The sequence below is a fragment of the Capra hircus genome, chromosome 29 (assembly GCF_001704415.2).
Source record: "Capra hircus breed San Clemente chromosome 29, ASM170441v1, whole genome shotgun sequence".
Taxonomy (NCBI): Eukaryota; Metazoa; Chordata; class Mammalia; order Artiodactyla; family Bovidae; genus Capra; species Capra hircus.
In genome coordinates, this window is record NC_030836.1 from 35544774 (window position 1) to 35563596 (window position 18823).

Here is an 18823-nt window from a genome sequence, read left to right on the forward strand (position 1 = left end):
GTGCAGACACTCGCTTGCCCGGGGCCACCAGGAACTTGGATTAGGCGTGCAGAGTGTTTGTTCTAATGGGCTGTTCTCTGGGTGGTGGCTGGGTGAGGCCCTCGAGCGTCATGGATGGAAAAGCCCTGAGTGGCTTCACTTCCACGGCGAATCCTTGTGAGACGTGTTGTCCCTGCCGGGGGCCTGGGCTGAGGGTCCTCCAGTGGGACTGAAACCTAAGCAGAGGCAGCTGGGGCGTTTGGACTTTCTCTGCCCAGTCTGTGTGCAGAGAACACACAGTCGAATCAGTGGCCCAGCGTGAGTTGTGACCTGAAAATACCTGGAGAAAAGGCACCTGAGCCCTGCCGTGCCTTTGCGCACCTGCCGTCAGCCCTGTCTCTGGTCGGATGCACTCAGCGACCAGAAGGGTCGGTTGGGTAGTTAGTTTTAGGTTTTAATGTTTCAAGAACTGAGGGAGGGTAAGAAGTGTTCCCTTCTCTGCCCCTGAAGTCCCAAGTAGGTACCTCGCTGGTTCTGAAGGTACAGGGGGTGCAGATAGGCCTGGCGGCTGGATTTTGGGTAAGGAAGACAGGGCGGAGTCCCGGCAGATGGGCGCACCCCCTGCCGAGGTGGTGCCGTTCACACTGGTCCCTCCAGCAGGCCCAGCTGGGCTTCGTCCCCAAGCACCGTGCAGCTTCAGCATTGGGCCGGGCCTCGGAGAGAACCGTCCGGTCCTTCTGTTTCAGTTCCCCCAACTCCTCTGCCAACCAATGACGTCGACGTGTATTTCGAGACGTCCGCAGACGACAATGAGCACGCGCGCTTCCAGAAGGCCAAGGAGCAGCTGGAAATCCGCCACCGCAACCGGATGGACAGGGTAAACCTCGGCCCCTTATCTTTGTGGTGTCAGGGCTTCGTAGTTGGAGCAAAGGGACACCACCTCCTCAGGTGAGGCGTGTGAGTGTGAGCGAGACTGTCCCCTGGATGGGACCGGTGCCCGCCCGTCCCCCAGCCCCATGATGGTGGAGTCCCCCCTCCCAGGACTTTACTGCTCCACTCTGCCAGGGGGCACTTCCTGTCAACATTACGTTCTGCTTGTTTTTTAAAGTTTTTTATTTTTGAAGAAGGGAACTCTACATCAATATTGTAAGTAGAAAGCTAGTATCCTTTACCGTTAGAAGAGGGCAACGATACTAACATGCATTGAATGAAAGCAGTGTTAGAACATTCCGGCTAGATACTGTTGCGTGCTGAAGGTCTGAGTCTCTGGCTCTCTTTTCCTTAAAGGCGTTGGAAGGGTCAGAGCGCCAGGAGCACCACACGAGTGCAGCTTTCTCCTAGACTTATTCAGAAGGGTTGAAAGAAAACGGAAAAGGGACTCTTTGCCAGATCTGGGCAGCAGCCTCACGTCTCCTGTGCTCGCTTGTGTGCTGGGAGAAACCTATGACTGTTCTGAGAAGCAGGCGTTAGCCCTCCTCCCCTTTCTTGTCAGGAGACTGAGGCACAGAGTCTGGCAAATAACGCACCCAAGGTTATGGACGAGGCAGCCGTGAGATGGGGCTCCCCTGGTGGGGGGGCACTGATGCCAGCCCGAAGCAGCCGCCCTGGGACAGACCTTGAGCTCGTGGGCACGTGGGCTGTGTGCTCCTTGTGTGCGTTCCCACATCATGTTCAGGGCCCCACAGTATTTTTAGAAAATGGGACCATTGTTCCAGAGATTATCTGGTCATAGTGGCTTTGACCTTTGTTCCAGGTGAAGAAGGAATGGGAAGAGGCTGAACTTCAAGCAAAGAACCTCCCCAAAGCAGAGAGGCAGACTCTCATTCAGGTGAGATGTGTCCTCCAGGGAGGGGCCCCAGGCAGACCCTTCAGGATATGGTCAGAGCCAGACTCCCCACAAGGCAGACCCCCTCTTAGTTGAGAGCTCATGTCACAAGGAGGTCTTCGCCGCTTCGATTTCCCTCCCAGTGGTGTTCTCTGGAGTTGCTCACCTGCCGTGGAGGGAAACCCAAACCCAGAGCAGAGCACACACACCTTTCACGCGCAGATGTAACCTCTGCTCAGCTGTGTTTACTCTCCTCTCCTGGCAAGTCCTCTGGCATCGTCCTTAGGCTGCGCCTTATTTTCTGCAGTAGTGAATGCTTTTTTTTTTTTTTTTTTTTTCCCTTTGGCAGACTTAATTAAAGTCCAAGGCAGAAAATAGAGCTCTCTGATACCAGTTCATCTCTAACTTTGGATGTAAGAATGTAATCTTAGAACCTCAGCAGCTGCCTTCCCCTTGACTAGAGGAGGGCGTCGACAGGAATTGACAGGACCGATTTGGGACTCATGACACTGGTTGCTGTTTAAGTCAGCTTGTGTTCATGTTTTGCCAAAATCTCTCTGCTCGTGATGTTGAATCACCTTTGCTTTTTCACCAGTAACCTAGAAAACCCACGAGTATCCCTTTATGCATAGCTAATGTATGCTTGGTGGGGGGCGGGTCTCAGCTCCCCAGCCTTAAATTCTGTCTGCAGACCTGGCCTGGCACCTGCAGGGAGCTTGCCCTTCACCACATCGTTTGAATGGTCAGCATCGCCCGCCCTGGGGCTGGACTGTGTGTCGCAGCCTGTCCCCCATTGATCTGTGGTTTGGGACGCCTTGTTATGGTGTGGGAAAGACAGCCTTCCGTTTCTCACAGCACACATGGAGAGGCCAGGCCTGGGCTCTGCGTGTTGGGATTTCCATCCCTAGAGGTGCCGAGGAGCCTGCATGACACCCAGATTTATGTGCTCTGGTTAGATGGAGAAGTACAGTCAGCCCTTGAACAGAGGATCCCCCCACACGTGGATGTTTTCAGTGGTAGACGTCACAGTAACGCTCCATCCATGACTGGCTGATCTGTGGATGCGGGACTGCACATAGGGAGGGCCGACTGTAAGTTAGTTACATGGGATCTTTGACCAAGGAGGATTGGTGCCCTCAACCCCTGTGATGTTCAAGGTCACCTCTTAAGAACCCTCAGACCCGACCCCTGCTCCCCGCTGAGTCTGTGCCTCTTGCAGGGGCACTGGGCACAGAGAGGCAGAATGGGGTCCGCCCCTGTGTGCGTGCACACCCGCAGGGGCATGGATCCCATGTGGTTCCTTCTTTCTTTCAGCACTTCCAGGCCATGGTGAAAGCGCTGGAGAAAGAGGCAGCCAGTGAGAAGCAGCAGCTGGTGGAGACGCACCTGGCGCGTGTGGAGGCCATGCTCAACGACCGCCGCCGGGTGGCGCTGGAGAACTACCTGGCAGCCCTGCAGTCCGACCCTCCGCGGGTGAGTGCGCCCAGCCCTGAAGCCCAGGGTGGCCTGTGTGGGACCACTTCCGGCTCGGGGCCGCTGGCAGTGCCGATACAGCTTCCCCTGGAAAAGCAGAACCTCGGGGTGCTAGTCGGCAGTTCCCCAACTTTTGCATTTTTATAGTAGCCTTACTTCCAAAGAATAAAAACATGCCTCCCATGGATGAAGACTTTTGAACCAATTCTATTTTAAATCAGACAGTGATCAAGTTTATATCACAGCTCTTCTCTGCCAATGCTGTTAGACTTGATCCGTCAGCTCTGACTTGCCTTGCTCTGGGAGGACAGGGTGTTTGTCTGTATCCTCCTTAAGCAAGTGAGCTCTGTCCTGAGTATTTACAGCATCAGATGCTGAGCTCAGGAAACAGCATAGATTGGGCTAGAAGAAGAAGTGGGCTAGAGGTTCTGAGAAATACTGTCTGTAGAGGAGCCTCTGTAACTGTGCAACTTAGCTTTTGGTACCTTTCTTAGAAAGGTAGCTTCTTACTACTTGGTAACTGAAAGCTTTTAAAAGTACAGGTTTCATTCTTGTGCCTTGCTGAGGTTGACGTTCTCAGTGAGTTCTTAAAGCTTCATTTTCCTGCCTGTTTTTAGTTCTATATATAGTCTCTGGATGTGAAAACTCCCGTTCTGTCTTGCAGCCCCATCGCATCCTGCAGGCCTTGCGGCGCTACGTCCGCGCTGAGAACAAAGACCGCCTCCACACCCTCCGTCACTACCAGCACGTGCTGGCTGTCGACCCCGAGAAGGCGGCCCAGATGAGGTCCCAGGTACAGCAGACAGTGGGGAGACTGCTCTGGCCAGTGCTGCTTGTAAATAGTCCTCGAAGAATGACCTTTTATTTCCAGAGACAGTAGGTACAAAAGCTGGGTTTTGCACAGGTACAAATTTAAACATATGTATCCCATGCTTTTTAATATTAAGTATGTTCTATTTAAATTGTTTCTGGAAGTTTAGAAATGGATAATTGTATTGACAAGATAAATCAATTTCTTTCAATTTATTACTGGTTAAGGGTACCACCAGAATTAACATTTAAAATCTCTTTCTAGGCAAATGTTGAGTTGCCCAGAAAGTTCATTTGGGTTTTTCCATAAGATGGTACAAAAACCTGAACGAATATTTTGGCCGACTTTATATACCAAGCACGTCTTAAAAACGGCACTGTCTTGCACAGTTTCACTGTTGTTTGGATGCCGTTAGGTCCCTTGTCTTGTCCCCTGCTGTGTCCTTCCAGTCTGTGCACTTGTCTGTAGGTTGAAAGCAGGTTGTTTCTGGACCTGCTTTCTCGTTCTGGCTTTGTCTGTATATGAACTTGAGTTTTACTCTCTTGAAGAAATGAAGTTGCCTACAGGACCGCTGGCTTCCTTTAAAACAGTTCACCTGTTAGTTTTCCTAGAGGGCCTTGAAGTGATATAAGTGGTCTTCCTCTATTACTTTCCGTATTCGAAATCCAGTGCTCTGCAGGCTGTGGGGACGTGGCGTGCACAGGCTGGGGACCTGTCCCCTCCTGCCTCCTGTTGCTTGTGTGGTGTAACTGTGGGGGAACTTCCCAGAGGCCCTGGGTGGTTCCCCCCCAGCCCCATTTGCTGCCTGGTTCTGCTCCCGTATCTGACGGCACAGTTGAATCTTTGTGTGCCCTTGAGCAGCTCACAGTTGTGTGGTGTTAGTTATGTGAGCTGTAAAGATGGAGAAGAATTGTCCTTTAACATCCGAGCCCACCCTGGCAGCTGAGTGTTCAGCCAGTGAAAGAAATGGGGCTGTTAAAGAGTGGGAAGGGCTGGTGGACCTGGGGCCTCTGCTGGGCCTGGAGCTGAGGCTGCGTTTGAAGCTGGACGGGGTAGAAGAAGAGGAGGGAAGGCCAGCAGACCTTGGGCGGCTTCCAGAAAGCTCAGGCGGGGGAACTTGCATCCTGACAAGAGGTTAGAATTTTTCAGGTCTGCTCGGATTTTTGTTTTTTTTTTTTAGTGTAATCACATTTTTTCTTTCTTTTTTTTTTAAGAAAACTAGACTATTGTGAAATATTTTACAGAGAAACAGCCTGTTTCGTGTGGTTAGAGTAGCAGGACAGATGAGACCTCACTCAGTGTGGTCAGTAAACCTTCGAGCCAGGAGGCAGGTGCCACACGAGTGAGGGCCCCGGGAGGCGGAGCATCTTCTTAGAGCATCTCTGCTGCGTGCTGTTTACTGTCTGCTCAAAGCCCTTAATTCTAGGGCAGCTCAGCCTCCAGATTACACCAGCCTTTGCCTGTTCCCTGTCATGTTATATAAACTCTAGAAAACCCCGAACAGGCTGAGCCTCTTAGATCATATGCACGTTGGTTTGAGGCATAGCTGATGGGCTGCTGCCCCCTCACTCTGCAGCTCCAGGGGGTCCTCCATAAACCCTGATGCCCAGTGTCCCGGCCTGCGGTTGGTCTTGTCCTCGTGGAAACCATCCTCTGACTGCGACAGTGTCACCACTGCTGAGACCAGACCAGGCAGCTGACGGGTCCCCTTCCATTTGCATTTTTTCTCTAAGGCACTCAACTCTGGTGCTTTCCCATCAATTTACTTGATTGAAAGAATGGCAAGTGTAAAATTAAATTGCTTTCATCCTTGCTTTTAAAGGTCAGAGAGACATCAATCTACAATAAAAGCCTCTTTCCATTTAACTTCAGTTTGCATTTTGACCCTTCACGTTAATGGCTTCAAGCCCACATAGTTAATCCATTGGCCCAGAGCGCCCTCTTGAGGAGCAGCTTGGTGGCTGCAGGTGTAACTGGTGGGATTAGCCTTCTTGAGGACCTTGTGTGGTCTGTGGCCACCTGCCTCACACTCACTGTGCCACAGGGGCGGAGGTAGCCCAAATCTTATTTCCACCATAGTGAAGTAGCTCAGTCATGTCCGACTCTTCACGACCCCACTAGGCTCCTCTGTCCATGAGATTTTCCAGGCAAGAGTACTAGAGTGGGCTGCCATTTCCTTCTCCAATTCCACCATAAAAAGCTCTGAAATTCAGGGACCACTTTAATGACCTTTTTCCCCTCTTTTTTTTGGATGAACTACTTTGGAACTTTTGCATTCAGAAAAGAAATGAGCATGGAAGACATGGTAGATATGTCTTTCTTATCACCCATTAAATCAGGTTTGTTTATACCTCACTGTGAAGGTTTGGAGGCATAGCTTGTTTAGTTAAAGTGAAGTTTTAGTCACTCAGTCATGTCTGACTCTTTGTGACCTCATGGGCTCTAGCCTACCAGGCTCCTCTATCCATGGGATTTCCCAGGCAAGAATATTGGAGTGGGTTGCCGTTTCCTCCTCCAGGGGGATTTTCCTGACCCAGGGATCGAGCCTGTCTCCTGCATGGTAGGCGGATTCTTTACCACCTGAGCCGCCAGGGAAGCCCTGTTCAGTTAAACAGGAATCACCTGTTCTCTTGCTTACAGTGAGAATCATTTCAAGCAGCTGCTTCACTAAGCACAATCCATGAACGGTCCCACCCTGCAAATCTACTTTTTAAGCAGTGATTTCATTCTTTCAGTCTGGCCAGTGGTAAAAACTGACCAACTGGTTTCCTCTTTCACTCAGAAAACCTTCCTGAGTGTCTGACATTGTGCAAATTAGGGTTCTTTTTTCTTTTTTTAAACAATACTGTCGGGTAATGACATCTTTAAAAGTTTCCCTTAACTTGGAGCACTCTGTGTGGGTGAATCCTTAAGTCACTGAGGGTCAATACCACACGTTCTTGCACCACAGTGGTCAATGAATATTGGGGGGCAAGTCCTACTGCCCCTCTGACCAGCTGCTTTGCTGGAGAACACAGGCCTTTGTAGAGCGTGTGGGTGTCCGACAGGCCCGGCTGTTCTGGTGACAAAGCCTCTCCCCGACCTCGTGCTCTCTCCCAGGTGATGACGCATCTCCACGTGATTGAAGAACGGCGGAACCAGAGCCTCTCCCTGCTCTACAAAGTCCCATATGTGGCCCAAGAGATCCAAGAGGAAATCGGTGGGTGCCAGCTGTGGGCATCAAGGTCAGACCGTGCCGGATTAGAGAAAGGAGGCTGGGCGTTGATGTGCACAGGCTCACATGGTCAAGTCCTGGGCTGGCAGCCACAGAGCCTTGAGTTTCACTGACCTTGACTCTTGTTACCGGAAGAGAAATCTAGGGTGTGAAATTGCAAGGGACTGGACATGCACCCTCTTAACCCTCCCCTCTGTAATTGCTGGTATATTTCAAGGCACCTGTTCACACCATTCTCACTTCCTCTCCCTCTTCGGGTCTTTTCCTCCATTTATTCAACAAACGTTTGTCGTGTCTCCTGTGTGTCAGAGACAGACCTCCGGGAACTCACATTGTAGGAGGAGAGGACAGGAAGATGAGTGTCCGTGGGGGGTGTGCCCTGTGCTGGAGGTGGAAGAGTGGGCTGGGGAGGTGCCTGGTGGTCAGGCTGCCTTGGGGCAGGGGTGGGTGGAGTGAGGGGGGGCGGTCGAGTGATGAGGAGGAACCCTCCCTGCAGAGACCCCCAGCAGGAACACAGCAAGCACAGGAAGTGATGACCGCAGAGCCTGAAGTTGAGAGATTTTAGCAAAATCAAGGAGTTTGGATTTTATTCTGGGATAACAGAAAGTCGCTCAAGGGTTTTAAACAAGCGAGTGACTATATCTGGACTATTTATGCTTTTTTAAAACAATGTGAATTTTTAAAAAATTACAGGTTGCTGTGTCGAGGATTGATGAAAATTGGAAGTCACCAGAAAGTAGTTGTAAAAATCCAAAGGAGAGGGGCTGGCTGAGTGCCCTGAGATAGGAATGGGAGGAGCTGGAGGGGTGGGTGGACTTGAAGGGTGCCTTTCAGAGGAAGGGTGAACAGGATGTGCTGATGGGGTGGGTGGGGCAGGGGGTGAGGGGAAGAAAAGCACTGGATATGCCCTGGTTCTCATTGTGAGCAGCTAAGTGGGTGGTGGGCCCAAATAGTGCCGAGGTACAGCGTAGTCTTCACTTGTTCAAATGGCAACTGCCATTGGACAGGAAGTGGTCGGCTATCAGGTAGATGAGCCAGGTCTCCGGGCTATAGGTGCAAGACACAGATCTGGGGGTCATGATCCGTGGATGGTATTTACGTTGTGTCATTGGAGGAAACCAGAGTGAATTGCTAGAGGACAGAGGGGTGCTTAGGAACGAGCCCTGGGGTCCCCAGTTTTGGGGTTCTGCAGTCTACAGAGGTGTACCTTCAGGTGAGAGGCCTGAATTGTGAACTGCTGAGACTCCGTTAAGCAGAGCTCCCATCCAACCAGATTAGTCCCGTTCGGGCTGTCCTGTGCCAGGAAACAGTATCCTTCTGAAAACATGGCTCCTGGGCGTCTGTCTTTGTCAGATGAACTGCTTCAAGAACAGCGAGCCGACATGGACCAGTTCAGCTCCTCCTTCTCAGAAACCCCCGTGGACGTGCGGGTGAGCTCGGAAGAGAGCGACGAGATCCCGCCGTTCCACTCTCTCCATCCCTTCCCATCCGTGCCTGAGAACGAAGGTGCGTATGCGCAACAGGCCAGCCCGGCAGCGGGACCAAGGGCAGGGAGGGACACGGTTAGCAAATGGAAGTTAGATGAAGGGAGGGGTGGGGGTGTCGGGGGGCTGTGTTCCCTGTGCGGCTCGGGCAGGCCAGGGGATGGGGTCCGCCAGGCACCTTCCAAGTGGGGCGCCTTCAGAACCTCGGAAGTTTGTGGTGTTTCTCCCTTGTATAGACCAAAACCTAAAGCCCTCTGTTTGTCCTTGGCTACCAGCTGCATCCAGCGTGTGAGGCCTAGATGTGGAGGCCCCTTTGCAGCTTAAATAGCGCTCCTAGGCTGTCCTTGCCTTTTCCTCACGGTCTTGGGAAGTAGGCGATGGGAGGCTCCCTGCTGCTTCCCGGGTCTGTACTGTGCTCTCAGAGCCACGAGTCTGTACCAGAAATAAACAGGCTGCTGGTCCCAGGCCCCGAGGCCAGGGTGTGCAGTCAGCTTCCATTTATTTGTCTGCTGCTGTCGCGGCTGATGGCGGTGATGATAAAAACAGTGGCCACCGCTGTCCAGGCCTCCACACACTCCAGCCTCTGTATGTGGATGTGTTCCTATATATTGTCTTCCCCAACATAACTCTCTCAGGAAGGGACTGGGAGTGTTCCTGTTTGGGTATCCAGGGTTTAAAGAGGGTCAGTGTCTGCCTGGGGTCACATAGCTTATAGGTGGGAAGGAAGGACTGGAGCCTGAGTTGAGGCAGTCCTGAGTCCTGGGCCCAGATCCCGTGATGCTGCCACAGAGGCCCAAGAAAGAGGCCTCCAGACCCCAACACAGGTGTCTTCCTTCTAAACCAACTGTCTCAGAGGTGCTAACTCAGAACCACTCAGCCTCTGATAGTACAAGAGAATCCAAGGGAGGAGCTGGACAAAGAGGTGCTGCCTCCCTCCCCAGCCGTTCCCTCACAGACCCCCACCCTTGCACCCTTGCAGGACTGTGAGGGTCCCTGCTTCATAGCTTGTTACTGGCAGGGGCATCTTAGATGTTTGTGAACTAGGACCTTGTCTCCTTGGAAAACCACGATGAGGAATAACTTGTGTTTCTGTTACTTTCTCAGGAAGATAACTTGGGGCTAAGCTAAATGATTTAGAAATCTCACAGAAGCCCTCCCGAGAGACCCAAGACCGCCTGCCTTTTCCCCCTCCCCTCCAGTCTTGCTGTAGCTCTCACGATGCTGTTTGCTTATGGGGAAGTGCAGGCCCCTTTTGTAAGGAAGCATGATTTTCGTTTGTGTTACAGAGAAGGTCTAAGGTAGGAATTTTGAAAGAAGGCATTTTTTTTCCTTAATCTCCTCTTGTGCTGTTTTGTTTTTGTTGCTTTCCTTTCTGCTAGACTCTCAGCCGGAGTTGTACCACCCAATGAAGAAAGGTTGGTTTGTCATAGATGTTCCCTCTAAGGAACATTCCCTTCATTTGCCCAGAAGTTTCATGCTCTGCTTCATCCCATCATTAACTTCTTCCACCTCGTCCCTTCAGGTGTGGCTGTGAGGGGAGCCAGTGCCGCCATACCTCTGGCACCTGAGTACTGAGCAACCAAAGCAGATTCTTCATAAACCCTTTTAATCTGGGTGGACTTTGAAAGTATATCCAGTTTAAACGGGTTGGTTGCCAGTTGCTGGCATAAGTAAAAACACACTTGTGGCCAGGTGGAGAGTCATTTTATTTTCCCTCTCTTTCTCTGCCGCTCCCGCTTACATCTGTTCCCTTTCTTCTTAACTGTCCCTTGCTTTTTGTCCATGCCCAGGTGTGTCTGTCTGCAGCTGTCTCATGTCCCCTGAGATGTAGCGTCCCTTAGGACATAGTAGAAGCTGATGGATGGAACAGGTGGAGACAAGTGAACTCCTGATGTAATAAGTGTCCAGTTTTCAAAGTTGACTCGTTGCGTGCTTGCAACCTTGACCCTGTGTAACCCACTGCACACACTGGAGGCAGCGGTCTTAACTTTCTTTTCTAGATAAGGCAGTTGAAGAAGCCTCAAATTCCATGAGTTAAGTCATGAGCTTAAGAAGTAGAGCCGCCAGAATTTGAACCTGGCTTCCTCAGTCTTCCAAGCCCATGGTGCTTCTATTTCCTGAAATGCAGTGTGGCTGCGGCATTTCTGGGTGGGTGGGTGGCCCAGCCTCCAGAGTCTCTGTGAACAAGGACACACAAACTGACTGCTGTGTGCTGTGCCCTGGCTGAAGGATTGGAGGTGTGGTGTATGTATTGTTTTTCAGAATACAAGGGTGTGTGAGCTTGGTTTGATTCCCTTGGATATTCCTCTCCGTCACTGGAGGACATTCTTCTGAGCAGTGCATGTTTAGATGACGAATTTTCTAAAAGTCTAACTGGCTTTCACCTTTATGCTTCAGCTGTTATTCACTGGAATAGTTTAAACGTTAACTTTTGGTCTGTTAACGTCTCCTGATTATTCATTCTATCTAACCAAAGTGGTTTTGGTCGGCATTTAAGAAACACATGGGTTGTACCACCAAAAAAAGTGTTAGGACGGTCTGCACACTGGCAGTAGGGCTTTGAGTCCATTGGTTCAGTGCCACGCTTTTCAAATAGGATCCTGCCCTTAGGACCTTTGAAATTCTGAAGAGAGAGAGAGGGATGGGAGGAGCAGTTTGAATTGATTGGGCTTGGTCATGAGCATCTGTACCCTGAAATACAGCCTTACTATTCCATTGACGTTCTGAGGCTACAGAAGCCAGCCCTGCTTTAACTCGCCCTCGAATCACGTTGTGAGGCTCTTTAAAATGAAAGCTCTGGGGGGAAAAGCTGCCTGGTTTCTGGCTGCACTATAATGAGTGAAGTGTCAGCTGGCTGGGGGTTCAAAAGCTGCAGTGTAGTGACTGGAGGCTCTGAGTCCAGCCCAAGTCTGGCTGTGAGCTGGAGAGCTTTGCTGCGGCCAGGCCTCTAGCAGCCCATGGACAGCAGAGCTTTGTGGATACCCATATTGGCATCTGACTCACCTGCCATGGTGGCCTTAGAATGCCAAGTGTGTTGCCAGGTTGACCTATTTGTAAAAGGTTCAGGTCACAGGCATCTATATAGCACTGTGTTTGTTATTGTTAACAAGACCCTCAGTGCTGGAAGTCACATGCTTCGGAGCGAAAACTAGAAGATTGCATCTCACTCTTCCTCTCGCTGTTGTTCGGAGTGCCACGCGCAGGCGACGCTGGCTCAGGCGATGTCTGACCTTGACAAGAGGACAGTTGACATTCTTGCTCTGTTTCTGGAGAGGTGCTGTCCAGCCTGGTGTTAGAATTATCCCTGTGTAGGGAATGCCTCCTTCCTGTTCAGGGTGTGATGGTCTGATCCAGGCCTGGGAGGGTTACAGCGTAGTGAGAGACAGAACAAGGCCAGTCATCACACACAGTGACTTTTAAGTACCATGACCTGGGAATGTCTCCCCAAAAGATCTGCAGCTTGAAGGACAGATGGGCAGGTACAAGGGAAGGGAGGGCATTTCAGCAGAAAGATGGCGCTGGAGGTGGGCGTGCAGGGGTGACAGTTCTTCCATTCGGAGCCCCGATGGCAAAGGAGCAAGTGGGAGTAGTCCATTGTTTGGTGATATCACAGAGGGGTCGACAGTTTTTCGGTCCTGGAAGGCCTTTAGACCCAGTTTGTATTTGTAGTTCAAGCCGCGTTCTCTCCTGAAGGCTTACACAGTGAGCACCGCATCCTCTTCCTGTCCCATGACACCCATCGGTCCTGTGTCCCTCATCCCTGTGGAGTATGGCGCATCCTCCAGGATGGGAGGAAGTAGCACATCGAGAGCCGGGGGTGGGGGCATGCCCTGGGGGCTCCTGACCCTCAGGAGGGAGTCTGCCACTTCCGTGAGGCGGGCATGCGCTCAGCCCACCTTGGGAGACAGCTGTGCTCTCTGCACGCAGGATCTGCATTGGGAGAGCAGGACGGAGGACTGATCGGGGCCGAGGAGAAAGTGATCAACAGCAAGAAGAAAGTGGATGAAAACATGGTGAGCCGCTTCTCTCTCCTCCGTCTCCGAGTTAACTTTGAGAACGATCGGACGCTCCCTCACTGGACCCCGACGTGTCCGTGCCCACAGGGGAGCACAGGCTGGGCTCCCACTGCCCCCGCAGTCGGGCTCTGTTCTTCGGCATCTGAGTCTGAGACGGAGCAATTCTTTCAGCAGTAGCTCATCTCTTGCTATACAGTGGAAAGTAATATTTGCAACTAAGTGAGTGAGAGAAGTCACTCAGTCGTGTCCGACTCTTTGCGACCCCGTGGACTGTAGCCCACCAGGCTTCTCTGTCCATGGGATTCTCCAGGCAAGGATACTGGAGTGGGTTGCCATTTCCTTTTCTAGGGGATCTTCCCGACCCAGGGATCGAACCCAGGTCTCCTGCATTGCAGGCAGACGCTTTAACCTCTGAGCCACCAGGGATGCAACTAAGGGTATGAACAAATGTGAGAGGCTGTTTCGAATGAGTAGATATAATAACTTGAAGTGGAATAGAGTCACATTTGGTTCTTAAGCTGCCTGAGGTTTATACCTCCTGCTAATTATTTTTCTAGCATGTTTATCACTTAATGTTTCTAGATTATCCTTAACTGAGTTTGGTATTTAAACGTGGCTACTGGATAATCTGTCCTGAAATATCTCCATGATGGTCACTTAAAGGAAAAGGCAGGTGACAGCCCTTAAAAGGCCAACTGCTGTACAGGAATTTTGCACGCACACCTGCCCCTTTGTTAAGGGGTTTGGTGAGTGGACCTAGGCGAACGTGGCCAAACTGATGGGTTACTGGGTGTCTGTCCAGTGTCTGTTTCCCTCCACCAAATGGTATGTGGAGCAGCAAAGTAGTTGTCTATGTGCTAAACTTTGCCTCCCACTCATTTGGTGACATTTTCCCACTGTTCCAGGTCGTTGATGAGACCCTGGACGTGAAGGAAATGATTTTCAACTCAGAGAGAGTTGGAGGCCTCGAGGAAGAACCGGTATGTGTTTTGCTCCAAAGCCTGATGGCAGGTCTCAGGTCAGCCTTGGCGGTTTTCTCTCCTGCCCTTTCAGTTCAGGGGGAAGATGGAGCAGCACCTGCTGTCTAGTTATCAAGGTCCCTCGTCCCCTATTTTCCTGTACTTTCAGATAAGAAAGATTAGCATCCCCATGAAGGGAAAGGAAGGGTTTCCCTGATAGCTCAGTTGGTAAAGAATCTACCTGCAATGCAGGAGACCCCGGTTCAGTTCCTGGGTCAGGAAGATCTGCTGGAGAAGGGATAGGCTACCCACTCCAATATTCTTGAGCTGCTCTTGTTGCTCAGCTGGTAAAGAATCAGCCTGCAAAGCGGGAGACCTGGGTTTGTCCCTGGAGGGAAAGGATGGGGGCCCTCCCCACCTGGATAACCACTTGGACAGCAGGGTCCTGGCGCCCCCACGGGCTTGTCGTCTCTCACACCCTGTGGCCTGTCTGTTCTGTTGCTTCAGGAGTCTGTAGGGCCACTGCGGGAAGACTTCAGCCTGAGCAGCAGCGCCCTCATCGGCCTGCTGGTCGTCGCGGTGGCCATCGCCACCATCATCGTCATCAGCCTAGTGATGCTAAGGAGGAGGCAGTACGGCAGCATCAGCCATGGCATCGTGGAGGTGAGCCGTCCACGAGCTGGACAGGACCCAAGCATCAGCTTAATTGCTGTGTTATTGGCTCCCGTCTTGGAAGTCAGCCCCTGCTGAATTAAGCTGATCCAGTCACAAGGGCTGCCACCAACATTTAACATTAATTTGGGCTTTGACTGTGAATGTGAGGAAGTTGTAAGAGCATTTTATGCTGAGAAAATGGTTTTCTCAAATTGTTTCCTTAGTGTTTCCCTTTTTTTTTTTCCAGGTGTGTTAGATGTTTGAGAATGAAGGACTGCTAATACTGTGGTTTTTTTTTTAACTTTTTAATATCTATTAATAGTTGGGTTCTTTTGACTTGTTTTCTAAGGAGCAAACCAGGTAGGTATACAACAGATCAGGTAACAATGGCTATGTGAGTGAACTGAGTCTTAAAAATATGAAAGAGGAATAGCACTCTTATTTTTCAATAGGGGAAAAAAAGCAGCAGAAAATTCAGAAAGAGCCAGACCAGATTGTTTTCTGACCCATCTTTTGCTCATTTGTATTCAGAAATGTTTACTTAGCACTAGTTTTTAGTGGGCGGTGGGAATGCCCACAGTGTCTTGATTCCAGAAAATGAATATGGTAAGGAATAGAATGTGCTTGGGAAAATTAGTGTAAATGCACTTAGTTACCTGGTTTCACCTCCTCCTGGACACTGATCAGGTGGTAGGATTCCGGAGCTGGAGGAGACCTGAGGCCATCCGGTCTTGCTGCTGGCCTGGCTCGCCCTGGCCCAGGCCGCCCCTCGTAGACACGACAGAGCAGAGACTTGCTATAGATTCAGCTCACCGTTCCTCCAACATGGACTCTAGGTTTCAGGAGGCTGGCCTCTCTGACCCTCTTTTCTTTTATTATTATTATTTTTTTTATAATAAAGTTTTTGGGGAGGGAGGTGGGAGGGGGTTTCAGGATTGGGAAACTCATGTACACCCGTGGTGGATTCATGTTGATGTATGGCAAAACCAATACAGTATTGTAAAGTAAAATATAAAAAAAAAAAACAAATAAATAAATAAATAGAAAAAAAAACTTTTAAATGTACAAAAAGTTCCAGGACAGCACTTCATCCTACCTAGAGGTGTAGCAGCCGCTACGGCAGGGAACGTGGATGTCTGCACAGGAATGGAACTAAAGGTCATCACCACCTTGGACACAAGGAACAGCTTACTGTTTGCCAGATTCCTTAATTCCACCTGTGGTCAGGGGTCCTTTCCCCATGCCCTTCCCTTTTAGCCCTTCGAATGTCTTCTCCTCCTCCTTCTGTTTATGCTTGAATGCCTTACCCTCCTCGTCCATCTCCTTGGCTTGCTTCTTGGGCGGCTTCAGGGGCTTCTTGCCACCTTTGCAGCCCGACGTGGCGCCTGCCGCCCCTTCCCCAGACCCTGCCACTGGAAGTGGAACTCTCCGTCCCAGCTCCTGCGCCGATACCTCCCCTGGTTTTCTTTTCTCATTTCTTTAGCTTCGTCGGATCTTAGTTGCCAAACCCGGGGTCTTCACTGGGGCATGCAGGATCTGTCGTTGCAACACAAGGGCTCTCACTGGGGCGTGAGGGCTCAGTAGTTGCATCATGTGTGCGTCATTGCTACACGGCATGTGGGATCTTAATTTCCCAACCAGGGATCAAACCTGTATCCCCGTGTTGCAAGGCAGATTCTTAACCGCTGGACCACCAGGGAGGCCCCCTGACCCTCTTCTTTTCTTTCTTCTCCTCCTGGGTCCTCACCACCTGCTCTTGGCTGGTCTGCCCCCGTGGTCCCCGGGGATCGCACAGTTCATGTCTTATGGCACATTCTCCTACGTTCACACAGTGACTGCTGTCTTTGTTCCTCCAGGTTGACCCGATGCTCACCCCAGAAGAGCGTCACCTGAGCAAGATGCAGAACCATGGCTACGAAAACCCAACCTACAAATACCTGGAGCAGATGCAGATTTAAGCGGGGGAAGCGCAGCGCCAGTGGAGGGAGGTTGGGCGGGCAGCAGACGTCCAGAGGTCTGGATGGGCGATGGACCGACAGTGACTTCCAGAGGAGTTCCTCGACACTCAGATCTCCTGGAGCATTAAGACTATAAAGTACTACTGTAGAGTCGCAATTTCCATTCTTTTAAATGGGCAAAAAAATGTTAATATAACAATATATGATATATAAACCTTAAATGAACAAATGATCTATTGCAGATATTTGACGGATGTAGTTTTCTTTTTTTAAATTAATCAGGAATCTCACTTCTATTGTATCGTCTCACACATGTTCTCTATTGAAATGGAAAATTTTGATTGTCAACGATAGACTGAACATGCTACATGCGGGCTGTTTGTTCCAGCTGCACTGTGTAAACCAACTCTTTAAGGCTCACTGTCCTGGTTTTTATTTAAAAAAAAAAAAAAAAGGAAGAAGAGGAGGCAGTATTACCTTTAAATGGGCTTTCAGAAAGTTGCTGAGAAAGCCGAATCAGGAGCTGTAATTATTGGTCCTTAAAGTACATCACCATCCCCTCTGAAAATGCCTTTGAAGGACCCTTCCTCGGAGATCTGGTGCTCCCGCCGCTGGGTACCAGGGTGTCTTCACACGAGTCCTGTCACCAGAGAGGTGCTCAGAGCAAGCATTTGCACTTCAGCATCTCTCAGCGAGCCTGTGTGTGCAGAGCAGGCCCACTGCTGCGCTCCTTCTCAATCCAGTTCTTCCACAGAAATTAGCCTGTCGTTGGTACCCGGTGACCTTCCTCTGTCTGCTGTTGACTCACCGTAGCTTCTGACCACGCACGTCCTTCCCAAGTGATGTCTAGATGTGCAGTTTTCCTCTTTGGGTAATTCCTGGCCCTCCCTGGCCAACGCACTGGTCCGCACCATCCACTGGGAGAAGACGGCAGGAGGAGACAGCCAGCAGCCCGGGGAGAACCAGGGAGGTGTGCTTTTCTGTGGAAGGTGGATGTTCCAAGCTGTACACGAAATGACCTGTAGACCCCATGGAAGCTCTGAAAGTTTTGTTTCGTTCACATGAGTCTCTGTGATGCTTGTGTAGTTGATGTTGCTGCTCACAGCTGCTGCTTTTCCTTTTTTTTTTTTTAAATTCAGGAGGTTCTGGTAACCTGTGGTGTATCTTTTTTTCTATTTCCCTGTGATGTTTTTTTTCTTCTTCCTCCCCTTTACCCATCCATGTCTCTTCCCACTATGCACAGATAAGCTTCACCTAAAAACTCCTTAATCTGATCTGTGGAGAATGTACAGAGTTTAAACACATCAATAAATACTTTAACTTCCACCAGGACTCCGTGTGTCATTGGCCTGGCATTACTTGTGGTGACGGCTTCAACCCTCCACCCCGGAGAGTGGGTGGCTTCCTTTTCTGGAGGGTCACTGACCACTCGGCGGAGGCAGGAATTGGTCCAGCAGGCTGGACTCCGGAGCTTGAATTGCATTTTTTATTTTAAAAAGAGGAAAAGTTCCTTCAACCTCAAAGCTTGCGACATTTTTGATCTCAGAGAAATAGTCTTTCATTATTTCTGTAATGATTTCCTCCACTGTATTTTATGTTTTCTAAAACTGTTAACTGGTTAAACCTCGAATTGCTCCTTTTTCTTTACAGTCTGTAATCTGGGTGATTCCTTTGCGTATCTTCACCTTTCTAGTGAGTCTTGTAATTATGTTTTTAAATTTGTAAGGACTTGCGTCATTGCTCTGTCTCCCTTTCTTCCTTGCGCTACATGAGGGATGTTTGATCCCTGGTGGCATGTGGGATCTTAGTCCCCCTGTCAGGGGTCAGAACCTGTGCCCCTTGCAGTGTCTCAACCACCAGACCGCCTGCGAATTCCCTGCTGGCTTTATCTTAATAGTTCTTATAACATATCTTCTTTTTAAGAGGACAAATCCATCTGAGTTTGTGCAGTAGGATTTTTTAAAGTATTCTTCCTTCTCTAACTTACCTGTTTCCTTTTATTATTTTTTGTTTTTTAATTTTTACAATATTGTTTCGGTTTTGGCCATACTACGATGCGAATCAGCCGTTAATTACACACATACTCCCTCCCTTTTGAGCCTTCCTGCTTTCCCCCCATCCCACCCCTCTAGATCATCACAGAGCGGCAGGCTGGGCTCCAGTGTTACATAGCAACTTCCCCCCAGCTGTCTGTCTGACACATGATAGTGTATGTTGATGGTACTTTCTTCATTCGTCCACTGACTCACTCCCGCACTGCGTCCTCAAGTCCATCCTCTGCATCTGTGTCTCCATTCCTTGCCTGCAAAAGGTTCATCAGTACCACTTATCTAGATTCCATACATATGCGTTAATATACTGTATTTATCTGACTTACTTCGCTCTGTAACAGGCTCGAGGTTCATCCGCCTCACTAGAACCAAGACTCAAATTCATTCTGTGTTTTATGT

General features: G+C 50.1%; 1 protein-coding gene and 1 pseudogene across 6 annotated transcripts in view; one reads left to right on the forward strand and one right to left on the reverse strand.

The window, feature by feature from the left end:
- The window catches only part of APLP2 (amyloid beta precursor like protein 2), a 62864-nt gene extending 45165 nt beyond the window's left edge, over nt 1-17699 (forward strand). For 2 of the 6 annotated variants that reach the window (XM_018043160.1, XM_018043165.1), the window contains 11 exons: nt 726-856; nt 1733-1807; nt 3119-3277; nt 3942-4070; nt 7188-7287; nt 8656-8808; nt 10166-10201; nt 12714-12799; nt 13708-13782; nt 14269-14424; nt 16272-17699. In XM_018043160.1, coding sequence (XP_017898649.1) covers nt 726-856; nt 1733-1807; nt 3119-3277; nt 3942-4070; nt 7188-7287; nt 8656-8808; nt 10166-10201; nt 12714-12799; nt 13708-13782; nt 14269-14424; nt 16272-16373 — 1202 coding nt within the window. In that variant the 3' untranslated portion in view covers nt 16374-17699. The remainder of the gene's footprint in view (nt 1-725; nt 857-1732; nt 1808-3118; nt 3278-3941; nt 4071-7187; nt 7288-8655; nt 8809-10165; nt 10202-12713; nt 12800-13707; nt 13783-14268; nt 14425-16271) is intronic. The other 4 variants (XM_018043162.1, XM_018043166.1, XM_018043163.1 and 1 more) reach the window with 3 other exon arrangements.
- LOC108634186 lies at nt 15393-16215 on the reverse strand (annotated as a pseudogene).